Source organism: Taeniopygia guttata, chromosome 2 (genome assembly GCF_048771995.1).
Source record: "Taeniopygia guttata chromosome 2, bTaeGut7.mat, whole genome shotgun sequence".
Classification (NCBI taxonomy): Eukaryota; Metazoa; Chordata; class Aves; order Passeriformes; family Estrildidae; genus Taeniopygia; species Taeniopygia guttata.
The window spans coordinates 91437235-91456807 of NC_133026.1; the positions used below are offsets into that span (position 1 = coordinate 91437235).

At 38.9% G+C, this 19573-nt stretch overlaps 1 protein-coding gene across 1 annotated transcript in view; it reads left to right on the plus strand.

Annotated features, from left to right (window-relative positions):
• The window catches only part of ERP44 (endoplasmic reticulum protein 44), a 46611-nt gene that overhangs the window by 233 nt on the left and 26805 nt on the right, over positions 1-19573 (plus strand). The window contains exon 2 of the mRNA XM_002192756.7: positions 19399-19471. Coding sequence (XP_002192792.2) covers positions 19399-19471 — 73 coding nt within the window. The remainder of the gene's footprint in view (positions 1-19398; positions 19472-19573) is intronic.

Here is a 19573-nt window from a genome sequence, read left to right on the forward strand (position 1 = left end):
TCGCTCCCCTCCCCCGCCCGGCAGGTGCCGGCGGCCGGGCAGGAAGGAGGCCGGAGGCAGGGAGCGGCCCCGGCGGTGTGGCCGAGGCCGATAGGCTGCGCGCACGGGGTGGGGCCGCGCCCGGGCCCGGGCCCGGGGCAGTGGCCGGGCGGGCGCTGCGGCCTCGCCCCGGCGCCCGGGGTGCCGGAGCCGGCGGGAGCGGCCCGAACGGGGGCACTCTGCAGCCCCTGGAAGGAGGCGGTGGCCAGGTGGGGGGCGGCCTCTTCTGCCAGGCAGCCACGCCAGGATGTGGTCCTAAGCTGCACCGGGGGAGGTGTAGGTGGGACATGAGGAGGGATCTCTCCACAGCGAGGGTGATTAGATTCTGCAGTCGGCTGCCCACGGAGGTGGTGGAGCCACCGTCCCTGGAGATGTTCGGGAAATGACTGGATGTGACACTTAGTGCCGTTGTCTAGTTGACACGGTGGTGTTGGGTCAAAGGTTGAACTCGATTATCTCAGATGCCCTTTCCAGCCTCATTGATTCTGTGATCTTTAGCTGACAGACTACTGCTTTGTTTTTTTCGGGTTTTTTTTTTAAGCTGGCATTACACGCATGGCCTAAGCCACCTTCCAGCTTTGCCAGTACACAAATGCAATCACTGATGTGTGTGTTTTGTGGAGACAACTTGCTTGCACTATAGTTCTTTTTTTATCTTTTTTTTTTTTTTTTTTTTTAACCAGGCTGGTGTGGTGACTCTTACTTTTCCAGAGATGTATTGGGCCAGATTTTGGACCTTTCATAATATAAGTGGCTTGCAGAACTAAGGGGGTCTTATGTGAATAAATTTCAGTAGGATTTTCCTCTTAAGATACTAAGGATTTTAGTCAATCTATTTTAAACATTTGGGAGAATAAAATGGGCTAGAAAATTAAAGAATAATTGGAGGCAATGGTAGCTAGAAGTCTAGAAGTCCAAAGAGGAGTACAGAGTAATATAGCTGCTGATGAATGGATGAACGAGTTAGGAATGTGAGGACACTTCGTAAGGAACAGTAGAAGTATTCATTATCCCTTTGAAGTGTGCACTTCTACCTGGGTAAGCTCTGGTTTAAGTATTTTGAACTTGCCTTCATTTCAGGGTTAGAAAACACATGTGATTGGTAGGGTTTGGAAAAACACATTTGAAATTTTTATATATATATAGATAGATGGCAATAGCATGCTAAAACACTATATGAGAGACTGAAGTTAGGAACCTCATACTTTTCTGTCATCTGTGTATTAAAATAGTACTGCTTATGTGCTAGATTGGTTTTCACTATTATTTTAAATACAGGCTAATGAGCAAAACCAAGGAGCATGTACTGTTTAAGGACATCATGGAATGTGTCCATTAAATAGACAACTACAGATTTGAAAAAGTGGGCACAAGTTAGTGAATTTTTCTTTCTTCATGACACAGTTGACCAATGCAAGTTAAATATGCATTAATAAGAATTATATTTGCCAACAAAAAATGAAACTAGCATGGAAATAGCTATGAGCTGCAACTTACCTGTATTTTGTGTGCTATTTCTTTGTGTACGGGTATTTAAACTTGTTTCTAATGTGGTTTAAAAGAATTCTGCACATAGAACTTTAAGAAGAAAAGAGTTCAGAGTTGTTTTTTTAAAAAATACAATTAAGTGTAATGTTATCTGTGTAATTATTCAGTGTCATTATATCAGCCATGGCCCTGTCTTGTAAGATACCTAGTTACGTGAATCAAACCAATAAATCATTCCTTTTGGTAGATTTGTTAAGCGTTTTGGAAAAGTTGTTCTGAAGAGTTTGGGAGTGTGAGGGATCCTCTTTCTTTAGAAGGGCTGAAAAAACTTCGTAAGAGTGTGTTGTTTGTTTTGTTGTGATATTCAGTGTCCCTGATAAGATGTATCAGATTAGCTTTAAAGTTCTGGTAACTTAGTTATTCTTGTTATCAGCTGCCATCTTCTGCACCAGATCTAAAGGATGTGCACCTAACAGAGGCTCTTGGAGCATGGCGTATTTTGTGGATAAGTAAATTTGTTAGTGTTACATCAGTGCTTCGTAGGACAGACTACACAGTGATACGTAGCTGTGAAAACAGCTTACTAAGCTGGTCTTGTTTACTAGTAGCAATGAAGTTATCAGGAATTCTTTTCCGAACTTTTGGATAAGCATATTTCTTTTCTAGATGGGAATTAATATGCTGCAAAAAGAAGAAAATATACAATGTCAAATCATAATAAATTCTCTTGTCTAAAATTTGACAGTAGGAGATCACTGCAGTTGTAGAGGGCTTTGTGTCTCATGGTAATATTCTTTTTTCCTGGTCTCACTGAAGTTTGGGTTGACATGAGGGAGAGTGCAGTGCAAAGGGATACCTGCACTCCCAGCACAACTCATTGCCCTTCCAGCTTTTCAGCATTGTACTGGGCTGCTGGGAGTTGAAAGGAAACTGGAGAGAGGACAGGGGAGGTACAGGCTGGCATGACCCCTGCCTCAAGAGCTGAGCGGAGGGGTGAGCAGTGCACGGCACAGACTGCAGAGGAGATGCATAGTAATGTCATGGGGGCCCTTTGAGAGTGAGATGTTTCTGCCTTTTTGGTATGTTGCTTAATACTGGGCAGGACAGATCTTTAAGATGAATCCATGACAGAGGAATAAATGATGATAGGAGAGTGGCTCATCACGTTCTCCCCTAAGGCAAGGTGCGGCTCTTTGGCTTTGCTCCATCCAATCATTCTGCATGTTTGCCTGTAGTTGCAGTCGTCTATACTTTGCCTTTAAAGAAAATTCTAGAACAAGACACTTGTACATCCTTCTTCTGCATGTGTTTGAGAGGCACTTGTATTGCTCACTGCTTCCCTGGGAGGCTCCTGCACAGTGCCCCTGAGCAAAAGCTGTGACTGGAGGAAACCACCAACGGATAGTGAGGGAAATGAAGAGGGAAGTTCCTAACTGGAAAAAATACTGTAAAGTAATATTTTTGTTTCTTGTTTTACTGCCACTGCCTTTCATATCTTGATAATATGACACCAAGTACCCAAATAATGAAAGTAAAATGAAATAAAAATTGTCTTTTAACTTAGTGTAAAACATGTAGTAAGTTGCCCAAGAAGAAGTTGAACTCTGTAAATTTTATGTCTAGAGCATATATCTGTGCATTTGCCTCTCTCTGCATTTATATTAGAAAACTAAATTTGTAATTGAGACTGCTACTCAAAATACTATATTCTGAATATGAGCATGAGTCAGAAATTGTAAGTACAGGCAAAATTTAGACCACTGATCCTTATACCATGAAATGGGTTCCCTTCAAGAGTAGCACAGGACTTCTGAGTTGTCCATCATCTGTCATGATTTCTAAATGAAATAGCAGGCAACTGAGGAACATTCCCCTTTGGAGAGGGGAAGCAGAGGAGTCTTGAATTCCTGTGAAGACAACTTGTATTCTTCATGCTATTCCAGGCAAGTTTCCTGTTTGGAGTGCTCAGGAGCGAAGAGAGAAGAAACTGAACTGTTTCTTGGAACAGAAGACTCAAACAATACTGGAAAATGTATAAATGAGTTATTGACACTAAGATCTCAGATTCTGTTGCTGGTGGCTGTGACACTCCTTGCTTTTTCTTTTGATATCTTTACTGTTCATCTCCATAATCTGCTTTGGTTTTTGTTTGGTTGGGGTTTTTTTGTGCTTTTCTTGGCAGGACAGCTTTCTTAAGCAAGAGACTGGCCCTTATATTGCTTTCTCAAGAAAGCAGAATTGCCACGTTCTATCTGTTTTAATCAAGTCTGTTTCATTTGAAAGACTTTAGGATTATATGCCGCTGTTCAGGAGAAACAATTTTTCACCTTGCAGACTCTTTGTAAGCCTCACTTGTATAGCTTCCAGATAGTTTGTTTGCTTAAGGGGAGGAATTGTCTCATGCATAAGGCAAGTGTACAAATATGCAGTGACCTTCTTCAAAACCTCTTCAAGAGAGTCTAGAGATAATTCAGAAACAAGTGCTTTAATAATGCTTTAAGTAGATTTGGGTGCATTAGCAATAACTCTTTTGTTATTCCCCCTGCCCCATTTGAGAGTGAGTTCTCTGGTGATCTAGAGGGGGAAACACAGGAACATTTGGGGATGTAAGCAGAAGCAATACAGAGTGTAGAGATCGGAGCCTAAGGAATATTCTTCCGCAACTCCAAATTGGAGAAAGCTCCTGGAGAAGTAGAGGAGGAGACGTGTGTTATAGAGAATTAGAAAAAGAAGTGAAATCAAATTTCCTTTTGAGAGTTCTGCCTTTACCCGTTTTTCTCCCTGACATGTCTTCCTTTATCAGGAACATCCTAACCATCAGTAGAAATATATGCAATTTTCTTTTCCAAAAATGTTAGTAATGTCAAGTGCTCATATAGTCTAATTAAAAAGGTTCATAGATAAGATTTTAGAAGTTTGAATAGCTTTAATTTTATTTTCAAATTCACTGTCTCTCAAGTATTTCTTTTTACAGTGTTAAGAGTTATTCTGCAAAGTTATTGCTATACTATAACATTACCACAGAATGGTTTTTTCACTGCTAGTTGAGGATGCTGTGTTTTTCCAAACCAGCTGTAGCACTGTTTCCACATTTAATTATGCTTTGGTAAAAGTGCCTTACAAAAAGCAGCAAGGCATATTGGAAAAGAATTCTATAATTTTTCCTACTTTTATATATGCTACTACTGAGAAACGGACTACCCTGATAATACACCCTTTATAGCTAAGAGCCATTCATGCCATTAAAACACAGGCAAAGTTCCAGTACTGTGTCTTCCAGGTAAGCACCTGTGACTTGGAGCTTCTTCTAGTGAAGAAGGTGAGTGAACTAAAACCTGGAAACTCCTTCCTATGCACATAGACTTTTAATGGTAATGATCCACAAGATCTACTCTGTGGGTGCTGATAGGACATAAAAATGTCCTCTACAGTGGCACTAAGCAAAATGCAAAGTGCAGTGATCTGTACCTTAAACCATATAGTGGTTGGAACAGTGAAAGCATCGAGGACAGAACATTTCATATTGTTACCTAAAGGCAAATGCTCTGGGCATACTTTCAGCAAATAAGTGGTAATCATATATGCAGCACAAGGTTTCTTCTGAACACAGTAAATGTCCTTTTCATCTGTTGTTATTATGGTAAATGTTCTAGGTTTCTTCCCTCTCCTGTTTCTTGACCTACATCTGGCTTTAGCAAGAAAGCTTTGATGGGGAGGAATATTAAGAGTCTCACTGTGTTTACCTGATAGGATTAAGTTGTAGAGTTCTGGTTTTTTTTTTTTTTTTTTTTTTTTTTTTTTTTTGATTGCCACTGGAAGTTTGATCATTTAAATTTTAAAGGACTTCTTAAAGCCATCTAGTATTACTCTCTGCTCAGTGCAAGACTAACTTAGATGGCATTGCTCAGGTTTTTTCCCAGTTGCCTTATAGAACTCCAAGGATGGAGGTTCTGCAACTTCTCTGATCACCTGTTTTGGTGTTGAATCAAAACTTTGTTGCAAGTTTTCTTTGAAAAGTCTGTCTGAAGGTGTGGATTGTACATATTGTCTCTTGTCCTATCACTGCATCTTTGGGAAGAGTCTGGTTCTGCTATCTCTATAACCTCTGATTCAGTTGCTGATAGAAGCAGTGATAACTTTTCCTTAAGGGTGAACAAATACAGCTGTCTCACCCTCTCCTTGTATACCCTGATCTCCAGTCACTACTCACCTTCACAGCCATCTGCTGGACTTCACTTCCATATGTTAATGTCTTGTACAGATGGTCCCAAAGCTGGGCAGAATCCTCCAGATGTGCTCATGCAAGTGCCAGATGAAAGGAAAGACTCACTTCCTGTGGTCTTCTGGCTACGCTTTTACTAACACAGCCCAGTGTGTGGTTGTCTCTGCTGCAAGGTCATGCTTCTAACTCCTGTTCATCTTGCTCCCCAAGACCTTGTCTGCGAAGTTGTGTTCCATCTGGTTGGCTCCCAGCCTGTTATTCCAACAGATACAGGACTTTGCCTTTGTGGAACTTTGCAAGGTTTCTGTCAGGCCACTTCTCCAGCCATTTGAGAAGAATAGCAGATATTCCCTCTAGCTTATAAAGCATTTCACCCAGTTCCTGTATCCTCAGGGAGCTGCTGAGAAGACTCTCTGTTGCATCTTTCTGATCATTACTACAGACAAATCTTAAACCCAGTATTGGTCTGGAGAAACTTCCTTAGAGGCCACTTGGACATGATATCTTTGGTTACAGCCCTTTGAGCTCAGCAGTTCAGCTGCTGTGTCACTCACTTCATAGTTCACTTACGCAGTGCATGCATCAACAATTTAGGTCTAAAGATCCTTTGAGGTGCTGTGTTAGAAGCTTGCTAAAGTCAAGGCAAACAACGTCCAATACTCTTTCCTTGTTTACAGAGCTAAATGTCTTGCCACAGAAAACAGATTGATTTACTTATTCCAAATATATGCTGGATGGATGTGGCTTCTGGAAAGAAAATTTGTTTCCATAATTTTCCTGGTGACCCAGATTAAAAAAACATTTGGTCTGGTTCTGTGTCTCTGAATATGTCCCAGTTGCTGAAGAGCTTTCTAACTTTGTCTTCTACTCATGTGAATAATGCTTCTTTTCCCTGGAACTCTGCTATGGGCTCAGACCCCATCAGTATAAAATAAGCCAAAGACAACATTGGGTGTCTAAGGCTTTTCTGTGTACTTTGTCTCTATGTCCCCTGCTAGCTGAGCAGAAGCCTACAATTTTCTTACTCTTCCTCTCTTCCTTTTGTTGCCAGCTTACCTTAACATCCCTCTCTCAACTCCAGCTGAGCTTGGACTGCTGCCACCTCAAGCAGTGTTTCTCTGTTCCTACCGAGTCTTTTTCTTACGTCTACCTTCTGTCTGCTCCCTCTTTTTTTTTTTTTTTTTTTAATCATCCAGAAATTCTGTGTTAACCCATGCAAGTCTTCTTCCATACCAACTTTCTGCCCCATGGAGTGGTTTTGAGCTCTGAAGAAGTTCTTCTTAAAGGTCAGCAGGCTCTTGTGGGCCCTTTTGGCTTTCTGAGCTGTTTCATGAGTGAATTGAATTGAGACTCAAATGCCTTCAGGTCTTGTCACTTGATTCAATGGTCCTGTAAGGTGCGTATTTTTAGGTAAAAAACAAATAGCATAGTAGATTATAGATGGGGTTTAATGTGAGCCCCAGTTATATATTTAAAAGTTGCATTAGCAGTGGCAGTGAAGTAAAACACAGGATGTCCAGAGTCCTGTTTCCTGGAAGACATAAGTTTCCACATTTTATATGTTGGAGCTACTTCACTTTGGGACCAAAATGCAGGATATGTTAATTAACAGAGAGATGTCAGGTGTGTTGTTTGGTACATTGTTTCTAAGTGAGATACTTCTCTGTGGCTTGGCTTTCTTTTATGACTGAAACTTTGTATCCTAAATGATGTTAAGGAAACAGAAACCTGAGTAGAATGTAGAACTCAAGAAATGGAGTATAGTAAATGACCTGATTCCTTGGCATACTTTTTTGTAGCCAGCCTGTCTTCTGTCTTGTTTGGCATCAGTGATTCTTGACTGTTTCTTGTGTGTTTCATTGAGGTGCATCCAAAAAAAAAAAAAAAAAAAAAAAGAATGTCTGCAAGGGTTTTTTGGGTTTTATTTTCATAGATTTGTGAAAATGAGAAAAGAAGAGCAGTCTAATCTCTGTTGTAAAATAACTGGCAGTAAAGCTTATATTTTGTCTCCAACTGGATTCGTGTGGCAATTGGGCATAAACACAGAGAGAACTTGTTCATTAGGAACCCTGCAAGGAAGTATTTTGAAAGGCAAAGAATAGGTGCCTGTTCCAATGGTCTGGAAAAAGCAAACAACATCTGTGATAGTGTTTTGCTGTTTCCCATAGCTGTCGTGATTATGAAGTGATGATATAATTAACTTTCTCAAAAACTGCACAAAGGGAAAGCTTTTCAGTGTTGTATCCATATTTGTAATCCCAAGAAAAGCTTTTTGTTCCTTTAGTCAGTCTATCACTTCTGACTCTCGTAATTTACTGAAATCCCCTTTCTTAACTCTTGCTAGAAATACTTAGCTCCTAGATTCTTTGCCAGTCATACAAATTATGAATTTTCATAAACGTGTGTATGAAACAACTTTTTTATTTTTTTTTTCCTTCTCCCTGTTGAGTCAATTCACTTGGGATTTTGGACACAATAACTGAAAGACAAATTGGTTGCTTCACAAAGGTAATTAAGACAGTATGTGGTGCAGGGGGTGAACAGTTAGGGGTTTCTTCCTACTAATGATCCGTTAATTAGTGAAGGGAGCTCAGCGAGTGTTCGGGCCTCTCAGGAATTACCATTGAATGGCATTTAAATCTGCTTTGGTTATAAAGGTATAATTGAAGAGGGAGAGGCCTTTTTAGATTTTTTTCTGTCAACATAGGCCAGCAGAATTTGCTAAACTGATGCAAATGTCTAAATATAATTGGTGTTATATAGATAATAAATATTTTAAAATAAGCCAATAAATAGTTGTGATACCTCGCTGAGGATTTTGGTAGCAGTTTTGGTTGCAGCAGACTTCCCTGTTGAGAGCAGTAAGATTGCTACATGAAGCTGGTTGATTGCAGAGCCAGGGTGTCCGAAACTTGCTCCCAGTTCAAACACAGCACCATGTTAGTGTATTCATACTATTTTTAGGAACAGTCTGGAATACTTGCTTGGATGTTTTCAGCTTGAAGCTGGCAGGTCTAATGTTCCTTCAAGAGAAATAGACCAATTTCTGTCTGATTTTCTTTTGTGCATTTCAAAATATGTGTGGTATGTGTCCAGTCATCTGCATTATTTATTCTTCTGCTGTCCAGGATAAATTGACTGCATATGTGCAGAGCCTTAGCAGCTGTTCAGGGCAGAAAGAAAATAGGTCTTACACAGTCTGAAATTAGCCTTTCATTCTTCAAGGTACATGCAGCTGTGGTCCCAAGGGTGAATTTTTCTCTTCAGGTTCAGGTGGCATTGCTTTAATCAGTGCTCTTTCGTAGAAGACAAGCCAGTGGATTAATTTGTAAAAAGATATCTTTTTTTTCCCCTCCTCATTTGAATTGGGAGATTTTTCCAATGCCAACTTGTCAATTAGAATGCAGCTGTGGAGTAGTATTTCTATTACACAGAATCACCGCTTATTTGGAAAGATCTTTTCCATTATCCACTCATATGTCATTTTAAGGTAGCAAATAATAAATGCTAGCCTAAAAATTGTTTGCTAGAGACAAGCTAATGGATGTCCCAAGAGCTTTAATATGCTATGATTGGCAGTTTGCATGTGTAGAGTGTAAGTTTGTGAAGTGTGCATCATAATTATGCCTGGAATGAAGAAAATAAAATAACCAAAGTAATGTAAATTTAGATTATGTTTTAAGTGGATTTATTCTAAAGTTCAGAGATCTGATGTTAAGGGAATGATAAGCAGAGATCATCAAAATGCCACTGTATTTTAGAAAGCTTGTAATTTTGACATTCTGAGGTGTTCCTCATTTTGATTTCTCAGAAAAAGAGGGATGTGTAGGGAAGGCTGTGCTCCAGGACGACTTTGATGAATGGAGACGAGAGATCTCTGAAGGCTTCTCTTAGAATATCAGGTTTATTAGGGATGGTGAAAGGTCTTGCTTGGAGCTGCCAGACGCAGCACGTGGCAAGGCCTGAGGGAATGGGGGAGTGGAGAGACAAGGGGTAGAGAGGATGCTCTAGGAGAGGGGGGAAGTTCCAAGAGGGGGAAGTTCCAAGAGTGTGTCTGGCCCCTCGGAGACCCCTTATCAGGGGGCTTCAAGGTGGGCTGGAACAAGACTTGGGCCAATGGGGTCACAGACACCTGATGTTTCAGGGGAGGGTTACAGGTGTGGGATGAACCATACATTCTGGGGGGTGAGATGGAACAGTCCATTTGACTTTTGGACCTATCTGTAGGTAAGGGTATTGTCCAGCCAGTAGGGGGGATTGTTTTCATCCTGGCTGTACTATTGTGAATCTTTTGCCAGGCAATTATATTTATCCATCCTTTCCAACAGGGATGAGCAACAACACTGGACTGAATCTCTGGTTTTAACGTGTGGGCAAACATTTCATACACTACGAATGGCTGCATCACAAATTACTGTAGCTGCCTTTTGATAGTAGTGCAAACAAAGTCTTAGCCTCTTGCTGCAGCATTAGCAGGTAATTTGAGGAAAAGTGGCATCTCAATCATGCTGAAGGAAAAACAAAATCTATAGCACAAGGAAATAGGGATGGTAGAAGTACTAGTTCTGAAAGCTTGAGATCTGAGGTCGGGAAATGGGGTCGTTAAGTGTGGGTTTGTTGTGGTGGGAATTGCAGAGAATTACATGACTGTGTGATAGTAAAAGTGGAAGAGGGTCAGAACTTAACGTGAGCTGCTAATTGACACAGAATCATCCCTACATTTGCTGCTGCTTTGCTGCTCTACTCTGTTGTTCTAGCCATCATCACCTTCAGCATCAAATAAGGATAAGCTGAATCACAATGGTTGTGATTCTGTGCTTTCAAAAGGATTTTTTTATTCAGGAGTACAAACAAGCAGCTGCACTAAGGTAAATAGTACAATTTAAAATTTATACAGTGTTATTGGAAACTGACTTGTCCACTTACATTCCCTTTAGACTTCCCTTATATTCCCTTTAGAGTCCAAGTTGAAACCAGTATGTTTTGCATCCCTTTGGATGAACTAGATGAGGAGAATGACCCAGCTGTATTTTTCCTATAAGTATTTTATTTGTCTATTCGTTGATTTTACTACCTTTTTTTCCTCTTAACCTAGTTTGGAGCAGTGTCGGGCCTGTGTGGATATTTTTCTTATGGAGGGCTAGTTGCTGTGTGTTCACTGGCATTTGAGCAGTTGGTTTCAGTAATTCATATGCACTCTTAAAACAAGTTCCAGCTGAAAGGTAAAACTGAACAGGTTTGTCTTTGCTTAAAGTTCCCACCTTTCTTGATAAGGCAAAGATATGGAGAACATGATGTTTTGGAGAAAAAGGGTAAAGATGTGTTCAGTATTGCAACTAGAAGTGCATAGGTGTTGACGTTGATAATTTCACTTTTAAAAAAGTTGGTTTTGTCTTATTGAAGAATAAACTCAATATGTAGTAAAATTTGTCAAAATAGAAATTGTGTTTACTTTTAAAGCTGTAGAATGTGTGCAGGCAGAAGGATGGAAAATTCAGTGATCCACTAATATGTCTAATCTTTCAACTTATTCCAAGGTAGCAAACATTCATGTGACACAAGAAATATGGTTTCTTATGGAAACACAACATCTACTTTTGGTTTCTTCCTCTAAGATTATGCTTTAAAGGAGAGATTCTGAATTCTATGGCCACTCCTCCCACAGAAGGATGTAAAAGTTTTAGTTTTAATATGAATTTTCATCACCAGTCAAAGAATGAACAAAACAAATACATTTGTATTATTTAAAAAAAACCCAAAACCTAATTTCCTAGCCCTGTGTAAAAACTACAATAAAGAGCGCAGGAAAGCCTGTAGATTATAGTGAATAACAGGGCAGTGTGTTGCTTTCTGTAATGAGGAATGGAGTTAAAAGTACACAGTCTACAAGATCTTACATTTAAAGATTTAAATTTTTTTGGTAGTGGGTTTTACATTTAATTACAGTGGCCAAAATAGAAAAGGCCTTTTTCCTTGACTTAGTGAAAAGGGACAGCAAACTAGTCTGCTCTGCCAGCCTTACCAAAGTCTTGACAAGGCCAATCTGCCCTTAATTTCATATTGCTGGATCATATTTTAACAAGTTGAGGATGTTAAGGGTGCTGGCTTTCATACACAGCAACAGCTGCTTAATTTGTGCTAATCATTTTGGAGATTGCATTTGTATTTTATGTGTGTTACTCCTGCTTGAAAGTGTATCCTTGTGTTGTTGCCAAATAATCAGAGCAGTTGGCAAAATGGAAAAGAAAGAGTTATCAGAACATGAGGTGTTTTTTCCTAAAAGGCTGCACAAATATGACCTTTCTTTTTCAGGGGAATTCTAGCTACTTGTTTAAGAGAAACAGCTTGGTAAATAAAATATCTAAAAATTCAGAGTTTTCAGTAGTTTCCTGGGGAGCTAAATTCATAGCTTTAAATCTGTGAAATAGGTTTTAAGGTAGATTCCTAGGTGTAGAGATGTGGAGCACTCTGAACATTATGCACAAATTAATACAGATGTTCAGACATCTGTTTACATCTTTTGAAGGTGTGTGGACCAGTTTCTCTCTATGTGGATGTATAAGGCAAGGAAACCAGTGGGTCACAACCCTGACTGGAGATTACTCTTCCTTAAAGGCCAAGAGAAATAACTGAAAGCGACAAATAATTCAACTGGAAATGAATTACAGGTCTTATCTCTGTGACATTTTTTTAGACATGCCTCATGTCAGTTTTTTGAGTCCTTGCTTAAATATTTCTATAAAAGACCATGATCCATAGGTTTCCGCCCAGAGACTTAAGCTTTAGAATTGTGTTTGGGTGCATGGTTCTGCTACTAATAGCTTTGTGGAAAAAAATGCAATGCATTGGACTGCGTGTTGTGATTATGATGTTTAATTAATATCTCTGCAATGGACTTTTTGAATGAACATCTTGTGTCCTCTAATGATAGTTCACAAACTGTTGAGACGTTAACTTAGCCATTTTTCTGGAAATCCTTAGTGCTGTGGTATCAGGCCATTGAGAGATCTCTGCAGCTGTGAACCATTCCCAGTCAAATAGGACAATCCTTCAACTTGTGTGTTTAGTTCAGTTTTAGGAGCCATTAGCTGCAAGTTCTTTTTCCTAATGTGGCATGTCAAATGAATATAATTTGGATTTCCAAAGATAGCATTGTGAATTTCTCTGTTTCCAGTATTTTCATTTGAAAATAAGTTTTTCAGTATTACTAAGATATGCAGCTACTCCAAATATTCCTTCAACATACTTAAAATCAGAGAAGATAAGATATGTGGAAGACAAAAAATTGTGTGACTCCTTTTTCATATGGTGGTCTCTACTCTGCTGATAGCTTAGTGCAGTTACAGCACTGTTTGGCTAAAATAGTGTAAAAGTGAACAGTTTATCCAGGCTGAAGAAGGAAGTTTACTTTTCTAATTATATATTATCCATATTTCTATTTAGTAAGATTTTTTTCTCTGTTTTCCTGAACATTAGTAACTGCAATCTTTAAATCTGTTTTAAGTAGGTTATTTTGGGTATTATAAATTTTCCTGACTAAATATAAGATATGACTCTTAAATGAAAAATTATAAGAAAATTATTTCTTGTTACCCATTTAAAAATCGCTCTGAAAACTTGAATGTAGTTGAGAAAGGATCATTAGTTAATGTTTTGAACTAATAGATCTTTGTCTCATAGTCTTATAATGAAAGCAGCTTACATTACCAATAAAACCCCTGCATATTCACCAGGGATGGCAGCAGTCAGTCTAAGTAATGAAAATATTTGGGCACAGTCTGAAATCAAGTGGTGACAAGTAAGAGTTGAACTGTTCTCACTGAGAGGGTGAATAATATTATTTTTTATTTTCCCTCAGCATTCTCTATTTACTGTTACCTCTCTCCGCACTGAACTTTGTGGTTCATTATGGGGCTTCTGGGAATGCCGCCAGCAAGATGTTCCTGATTGATGGTTCTGAAGCCAAAATTCAGAGGCTCTTACAATGTCTAGCCAGCTTTGGCACTGCTGTCTTCTGGGATTGCTTTCAATTTATATCATCCTACAGCAGGCTGTAAACCCATCTGCTTCCTGTTGTCCAGGAGTTTAATGGAGACCTCAGAGCAGCAGCAGATCAGCAGCATGCATAAAAAAAGAGGTACTCAGGGATTGACAGTCAGCGGCAGGGTCCTGGAGGGCTTGGACTTCAGGTAATAACTTCAACATGCCAATCTGGATTAGGTGTGGTCTAGAACTGGATGCTAAATGTAAAATGATTTTTTGTTAGAGGAGAAAGATGCTTTAGTTGTCTGCCTTTAGGATTTCCCAGCAGGAGGAAAAGGTAAATGAAAAGTTTAGCAAGTGAAAATGAAGGCTGTTCTTGTTGATTGCTTTGCAGGTGTAGTGCTAATTAGAAATCATAATGCTCCATGAATACATTTTCTATATTCTACAGATAGCTTGCTTTGGAAATGAGGACCTCTGCTTTATTATGTGCATTAAAAAATAAAGGTGCAAGGAACTAGAATGCAACAGACCTGGGTTCTTCTTTCCTTTTCTTTCAATTTTAAGGTTATGCACATTTAAACTGTTAAAACCTTCTGCAAGAAAGTGGCATGTAAAGTATAATACACTTGAAAAAGAAGTATCATAGAACTATAGGGTCTGTCTCTCCAGTTAGCAATTAAAGAACTAACAACACTAACTGGTGCTGGTAAAATGTTGATAAAAGGTTGATCTAAATCTCTTGAGTAATCAGCAGGCTTTATTAATTGGATGTGTGGAATGGCAATTGAACAGCAATACCGTCAGCAGAAGGTGAGTTGAAACTGGGTGTACTTTTATTTCCTCTTTGGGAAAGTGGTGTGAAACTTGGCAGAAGTTGAGTATTGGGTGTGAGTTGAATAGGTTCTGTTCAGGCATTTTGTTTTGCCTAAGGATACTTGTGTGGCATTGCATGGTGTCTTTGGGAGGATCATAGTGACTTTCCAGCAATGTTTTGCAGTCTTTCATTGGAAACAATCAGAATAAATCTCAGCTAATTCATAGTTACTCCTCAGAAGCGACTGGTACTGGCTTCCTAAGCCATTGGCTAACTTCAAGTGAGCACCAAATCTTGATCAGAGACACCAAGACTTATGTAATAATTAAACTTCCCAGTAAAAGCATGACCACTGTTATCTTCAGAAACTCCCAGGAACCTGAGCCATGATGTTCCTGCTTTATTTGACAGTACGTGTGAGGACCAGAAGAGTAAAAGTGTATGTCATCGCCTCTTCTTCCCTCCCCCCATATGAGCTAAATTTTATCTTTCTGAACACATTGTTCAGTTCCTGATTTTTTCCCCCCAGCAATGTATTCTGTAAGTGCATAAAGCTTTCTGCATTTGCTTGTTTCAGGTTACATTTGTTTTGTCATTTTTCTGTAGTGTCATATGGTTGTGAGTAGATTATAAGCATCGTAATCTAACTTGAGCAGCTTCACTCACGTGTTTAATGTATTATATTCTACTCTATTTTTAAAAATCTTTTTATTTCGTAGCTACTTAGTTTTACCTTCAGATTTTCAGTTTGAATATTTAAAAAATAGAAATATCAAAAATACTTAATTTTATCCAATGTAAGTGCAGAAAGTTGAGCTGTTTCCTGGTGAGCTTAAGTAACAAATTTTCCTTTTGAATTATTTTTTCAAGATGCTTTCTTCAATGAGTTTGTAGCTATCTTGTAATGCCAGTTTGAAATTTTTTTTTTTTACTTCAGTTACAAATATGAACCATATGATCCATATGTCCTATGAGCAGTGGAATGTAAAGTTTCCATTTAAAAGTGAAAAATTCCAAATACTTTTCTTAGCTAGTATGTTTTCCAGAACTTATATTCAATACCTGTTATAAAGTGTGTAGCTGATATTCAGAAATTATTTCCTAAAAAATACCTTGTTTTCTGCTCATGGGTATGAAGCACAGACCTCAAAAAGGTCAGAAAATATTCCCAAAACAGTGTAGCTTCTTAGAAATTTAAATCCAAATTTGTATTCCTTTATATAAATATTAATACTAGTAATATCATAAATTTTGCATCCCATGGGACAGCAAGATTACTGGGTCAAAAGGAGGTGTTTTCTTCCTTACAGGCATTATATCTTAATGAAAGCTTCAGCTGGAGTGTGTTGTGCATATTTATTGACATTTCTTCAAGGAATGCATTTTTTTCCATGAGTCTGTCTACTTATTATTAAAAGTTTGGCACCCACAATTATTTAGTCAGTATAAAATGCTTGAGAACATGATTATGAATATATTTGACAAAACAGAAATTTTCATACTTCTAGTGGGAAAAGTATTTAAATTATCTCAGATTTTGTGCAACTTTTGGGGGTAGGTGTTCTTAGTCTCGGTGTTTTTCCACTACTGTAGTGCAAAGGTACAACAGGGTATATGGTTAATTTGTTTTTCACCTTCAATACGTGAAGATGTTTGGAATATTTGGTTTGGTGTTAATGTCTTAGTACATGCAGCTTGCACCACATTTCCACAGTAGGAGTTAAGAAAGCAATCGCAAAATTTATTTGTGCTATAAAGAAGTATTAATTCCTCTTTTCTGCACGTAGCACAGTCTAGAAGAGGATCTCACTGGTTAGTAAGTCCTGTGCTTTCATGATGCACTTAAATATTTGCATTGCAAGCTAAATGTTTTAAGTGTATTGTGGCAATCTACAAATATGACTGCAGTTCCTGATCCATTGAAGTATATCTGCTAAGTAACAGAGCCTATTTCTTGACTGCAAATAATACGCTTATCTATGTTATGTTTAATTTATGTGCAGCTTATCCTATTAGATAAGATTTGTCTTGCTGCTGGAAAGTTATACTAGAAAAAGCCAGGAAGGTTTAAGAAATTGTTATCTTACCCATTCGGTTTGTTTAGACAATATGAAGTGCTACTGCCGAGCTCCTGTGAAAACAGTTACACCAAGACCCACAGTGGAAATTCTTTTCAAGTGTGAATGGTGATGCAGAGCTTGTGTGCAGCAACTGAAGTTCCTGCTTTCTAGAGGCTTGTGTGCATTTTCTCTGTGAACAAACCTTGTCCAAGATTACAGGCAGGTTAAGTAACTCTCTGATCAGAGTGATCACACTGATCACTTCAGTGTGGTCAGAGGTTCTTGAGGCCTTGCAAGGCAGCTAAAGCCTTAGAACATTGAATTTGCAAAGTCATCTTCAGTAGGATCAGATGATGGCCAAGAAAATTATTGTTGAAATACCATTATTGTCTAGAGCAATATTTCATCTGTTATGTTTAATTGTAGCTACTGCTTCAATTGTACTCAAGTTAGGTCAAACCTAACATTTGCAACAAAGCAGCACATGCATACAAATGAAACCTGTGCTAGCACATGCTGACCTGACTCATTACTCACTACAAACATAACTTCTACTACCAGAACCTCCCCCCAGCAACACTATGGAAGCTGTCATCCCATGCACCACCCAAGGGGTGTTGGGGAGGTGCCTGCACTAATGGTTGCCATCAGTTGTGACTTCTCTGGGTATAATATGGCTGGTGTGGATCTGGGTCCATACAGGTAGCTTCTCACTCCAAAGGCAGAGTCCTACCTTCTTGCTGCTCCCTAGTCAGCAATGCCAGCATCTTCAGAGGAACTCCCTGAACACTGGCCTTCTGAAACTTGTGCATTGCATAGCTTGCTTAATCAGATAAGTTTTTGTGTTGTTACACTGCCTGTTTACTCTCTGGACCTTGCAGCTCAGTTTGTTTCTCTATAGTCATGTTAGAGCCACAGTTTAGGCACTTGTCTTAAGCAGTTGAAGTGCCACAGGAGTGTACAAACTCCACCACAAATCTTAGATTTGCATTTAAGAATGGTATCTTATTCAACTACCAAGAGAGGAGTGCTGGTACGTATTTTGTATTCCAACAGCTGGTGTGTTTTCAGCCTGTAGTGCAAGATACAGTTACATGCTACCCAAGGGCCCCCATATGGGAAATGAGGAAGGATTGCTATCTTCACTGGGAAGTGATCAGTGATCCACATTAGTAATCTTTCTGATTTGTGATCCACGAATCAGAAAGAATTGAAAATGATTGATTGCTGCAAATCTCACCTGTGTGCAATTTACAGTGATAGTTTTAGAGCTGTTAACAGTTCTCACTGCAGAAGTTTCCTACCATTTTTGAAGCTGATCTTAAGGAAAGCAGGGATCCAGTTTGGTGATTTTTTTCAATCAAATATTTCATATACACTTGTTATAAATGTTACGAAATTTGGTGTGTGGCATTTTTGATAAATTGTAAACAGAGTCAAGGACAGGTATATCCTAGAGGCTTATTCTTTGTAGTCATGGTCCTACTATAGGTTTAGGATAGGTCTCAAGCGCTTCCATAAATGCAGAGTACCTTATATCACACGTTCCTGCTATACAGCTGTTCTGTGTGGTTTTATTTGGATGGTCTTTATGCTTTTAGCTGTGTTTCTTCTTGGTGCTTCTTGAGCCATAGGCAGATATTCTTTGCACCTCAAGGGGTAAATAAGTCTCTGGGAACATCAATAGCATGTATATTGTGTGCTGCCACATCTCAGTGCGGGGTGTCTCTGTGAATCTCTGGTCTCTGCCCAACTCCTTGACCTGTGCACTCCTCTCAGTTCTCTTCCAAAAACTTTCCTTTTCCTTTGCTGTTACCTCTGTCAGCAGAGGAACCACACATCAATTGAAACCATGAAGGCACCACAGCAGAGCATCTGCTCCAAGCCCTGACTGTGCTTAGAGAAGTGGTGACTTTCTGACTGGCTTACTCAGGATGGAAACACTCATGTCCCAGACAAGAAGCTATATTATCCTACTCAAACATTTGTACGCTTGTCTCTCTCAAAGCAAAAATAAATTGTAATGCATTGATGCTTCTCTCGCCTGGGATAGAACTCTACCTCCTATTTCTTCAACTGCGTTTTAGAAAAAAAAGATCTGGGCCAGTTGCACTGAAAATGAGAGTGTCCATCCATAAAATTGTGTATTGCTATAAGAGTTGCATTAAGAGTAATATAAATGTTGTTTTGTAAGTGAATGATTTGGCTGATGTAGTGTCTTGGTTTTTGTAGTCTGATAAGCCTATTGCATGCTGGGACTGAAGTAGTGTCAAGTGGAAATACAGGAGATAAAAGACTGTAGCTAGTTGAGTTAGATGTATTAAAATTGTTTCCTAAAACAGCAATAAAAATGCAGGTAGTTGAGGCTTTACTTAATGAGAAACTTTTTTGTCAGACAAGTCCTGTAAGTGACAGAAGGAATTACTTGTCTCTGGGTAAAATCTACGTGCTCACCTGTGTGAGGCTGCTGAAATGGGGTTTCATTTCTTTCTTCAGAGTGAAGTTATGAATATAAGTTGCTCTTAAAGGTGCAAATTTACCTGTAACATTTCTGGCTACATAATAGAGAATTCTATTTTAAAACCCTAATTTTTCTTTAAATGTGAAAGTATGTTATATTGGTAGTTTATTTGTATGTTTGTAGTACTGCAGTCATCTGAAATGCATTGACTGAATTACAGTTCTTTTACTTTTCTTCTTCAGCTTTTGAACTGCAACACTTAAAAATCACACATCAGTTACTACTTTGCTGCTGAAACATACCTGACTGATTTGCTTTCTCTTTTTAGGTGTCTTGGCTTTTTAATCCAGCAAGAAGTGAAATAACAAGTCTAGATAGTGGAAATATAGATGACATTTTAAGTGAGTACTTTGAATAATTTTTTTTCCTTGTGTGTCTGCAGTTACTTATCGGTGTGAATATTGCAGTGGTATTAAATGAATATTCATACCCTAGCTTTGAAT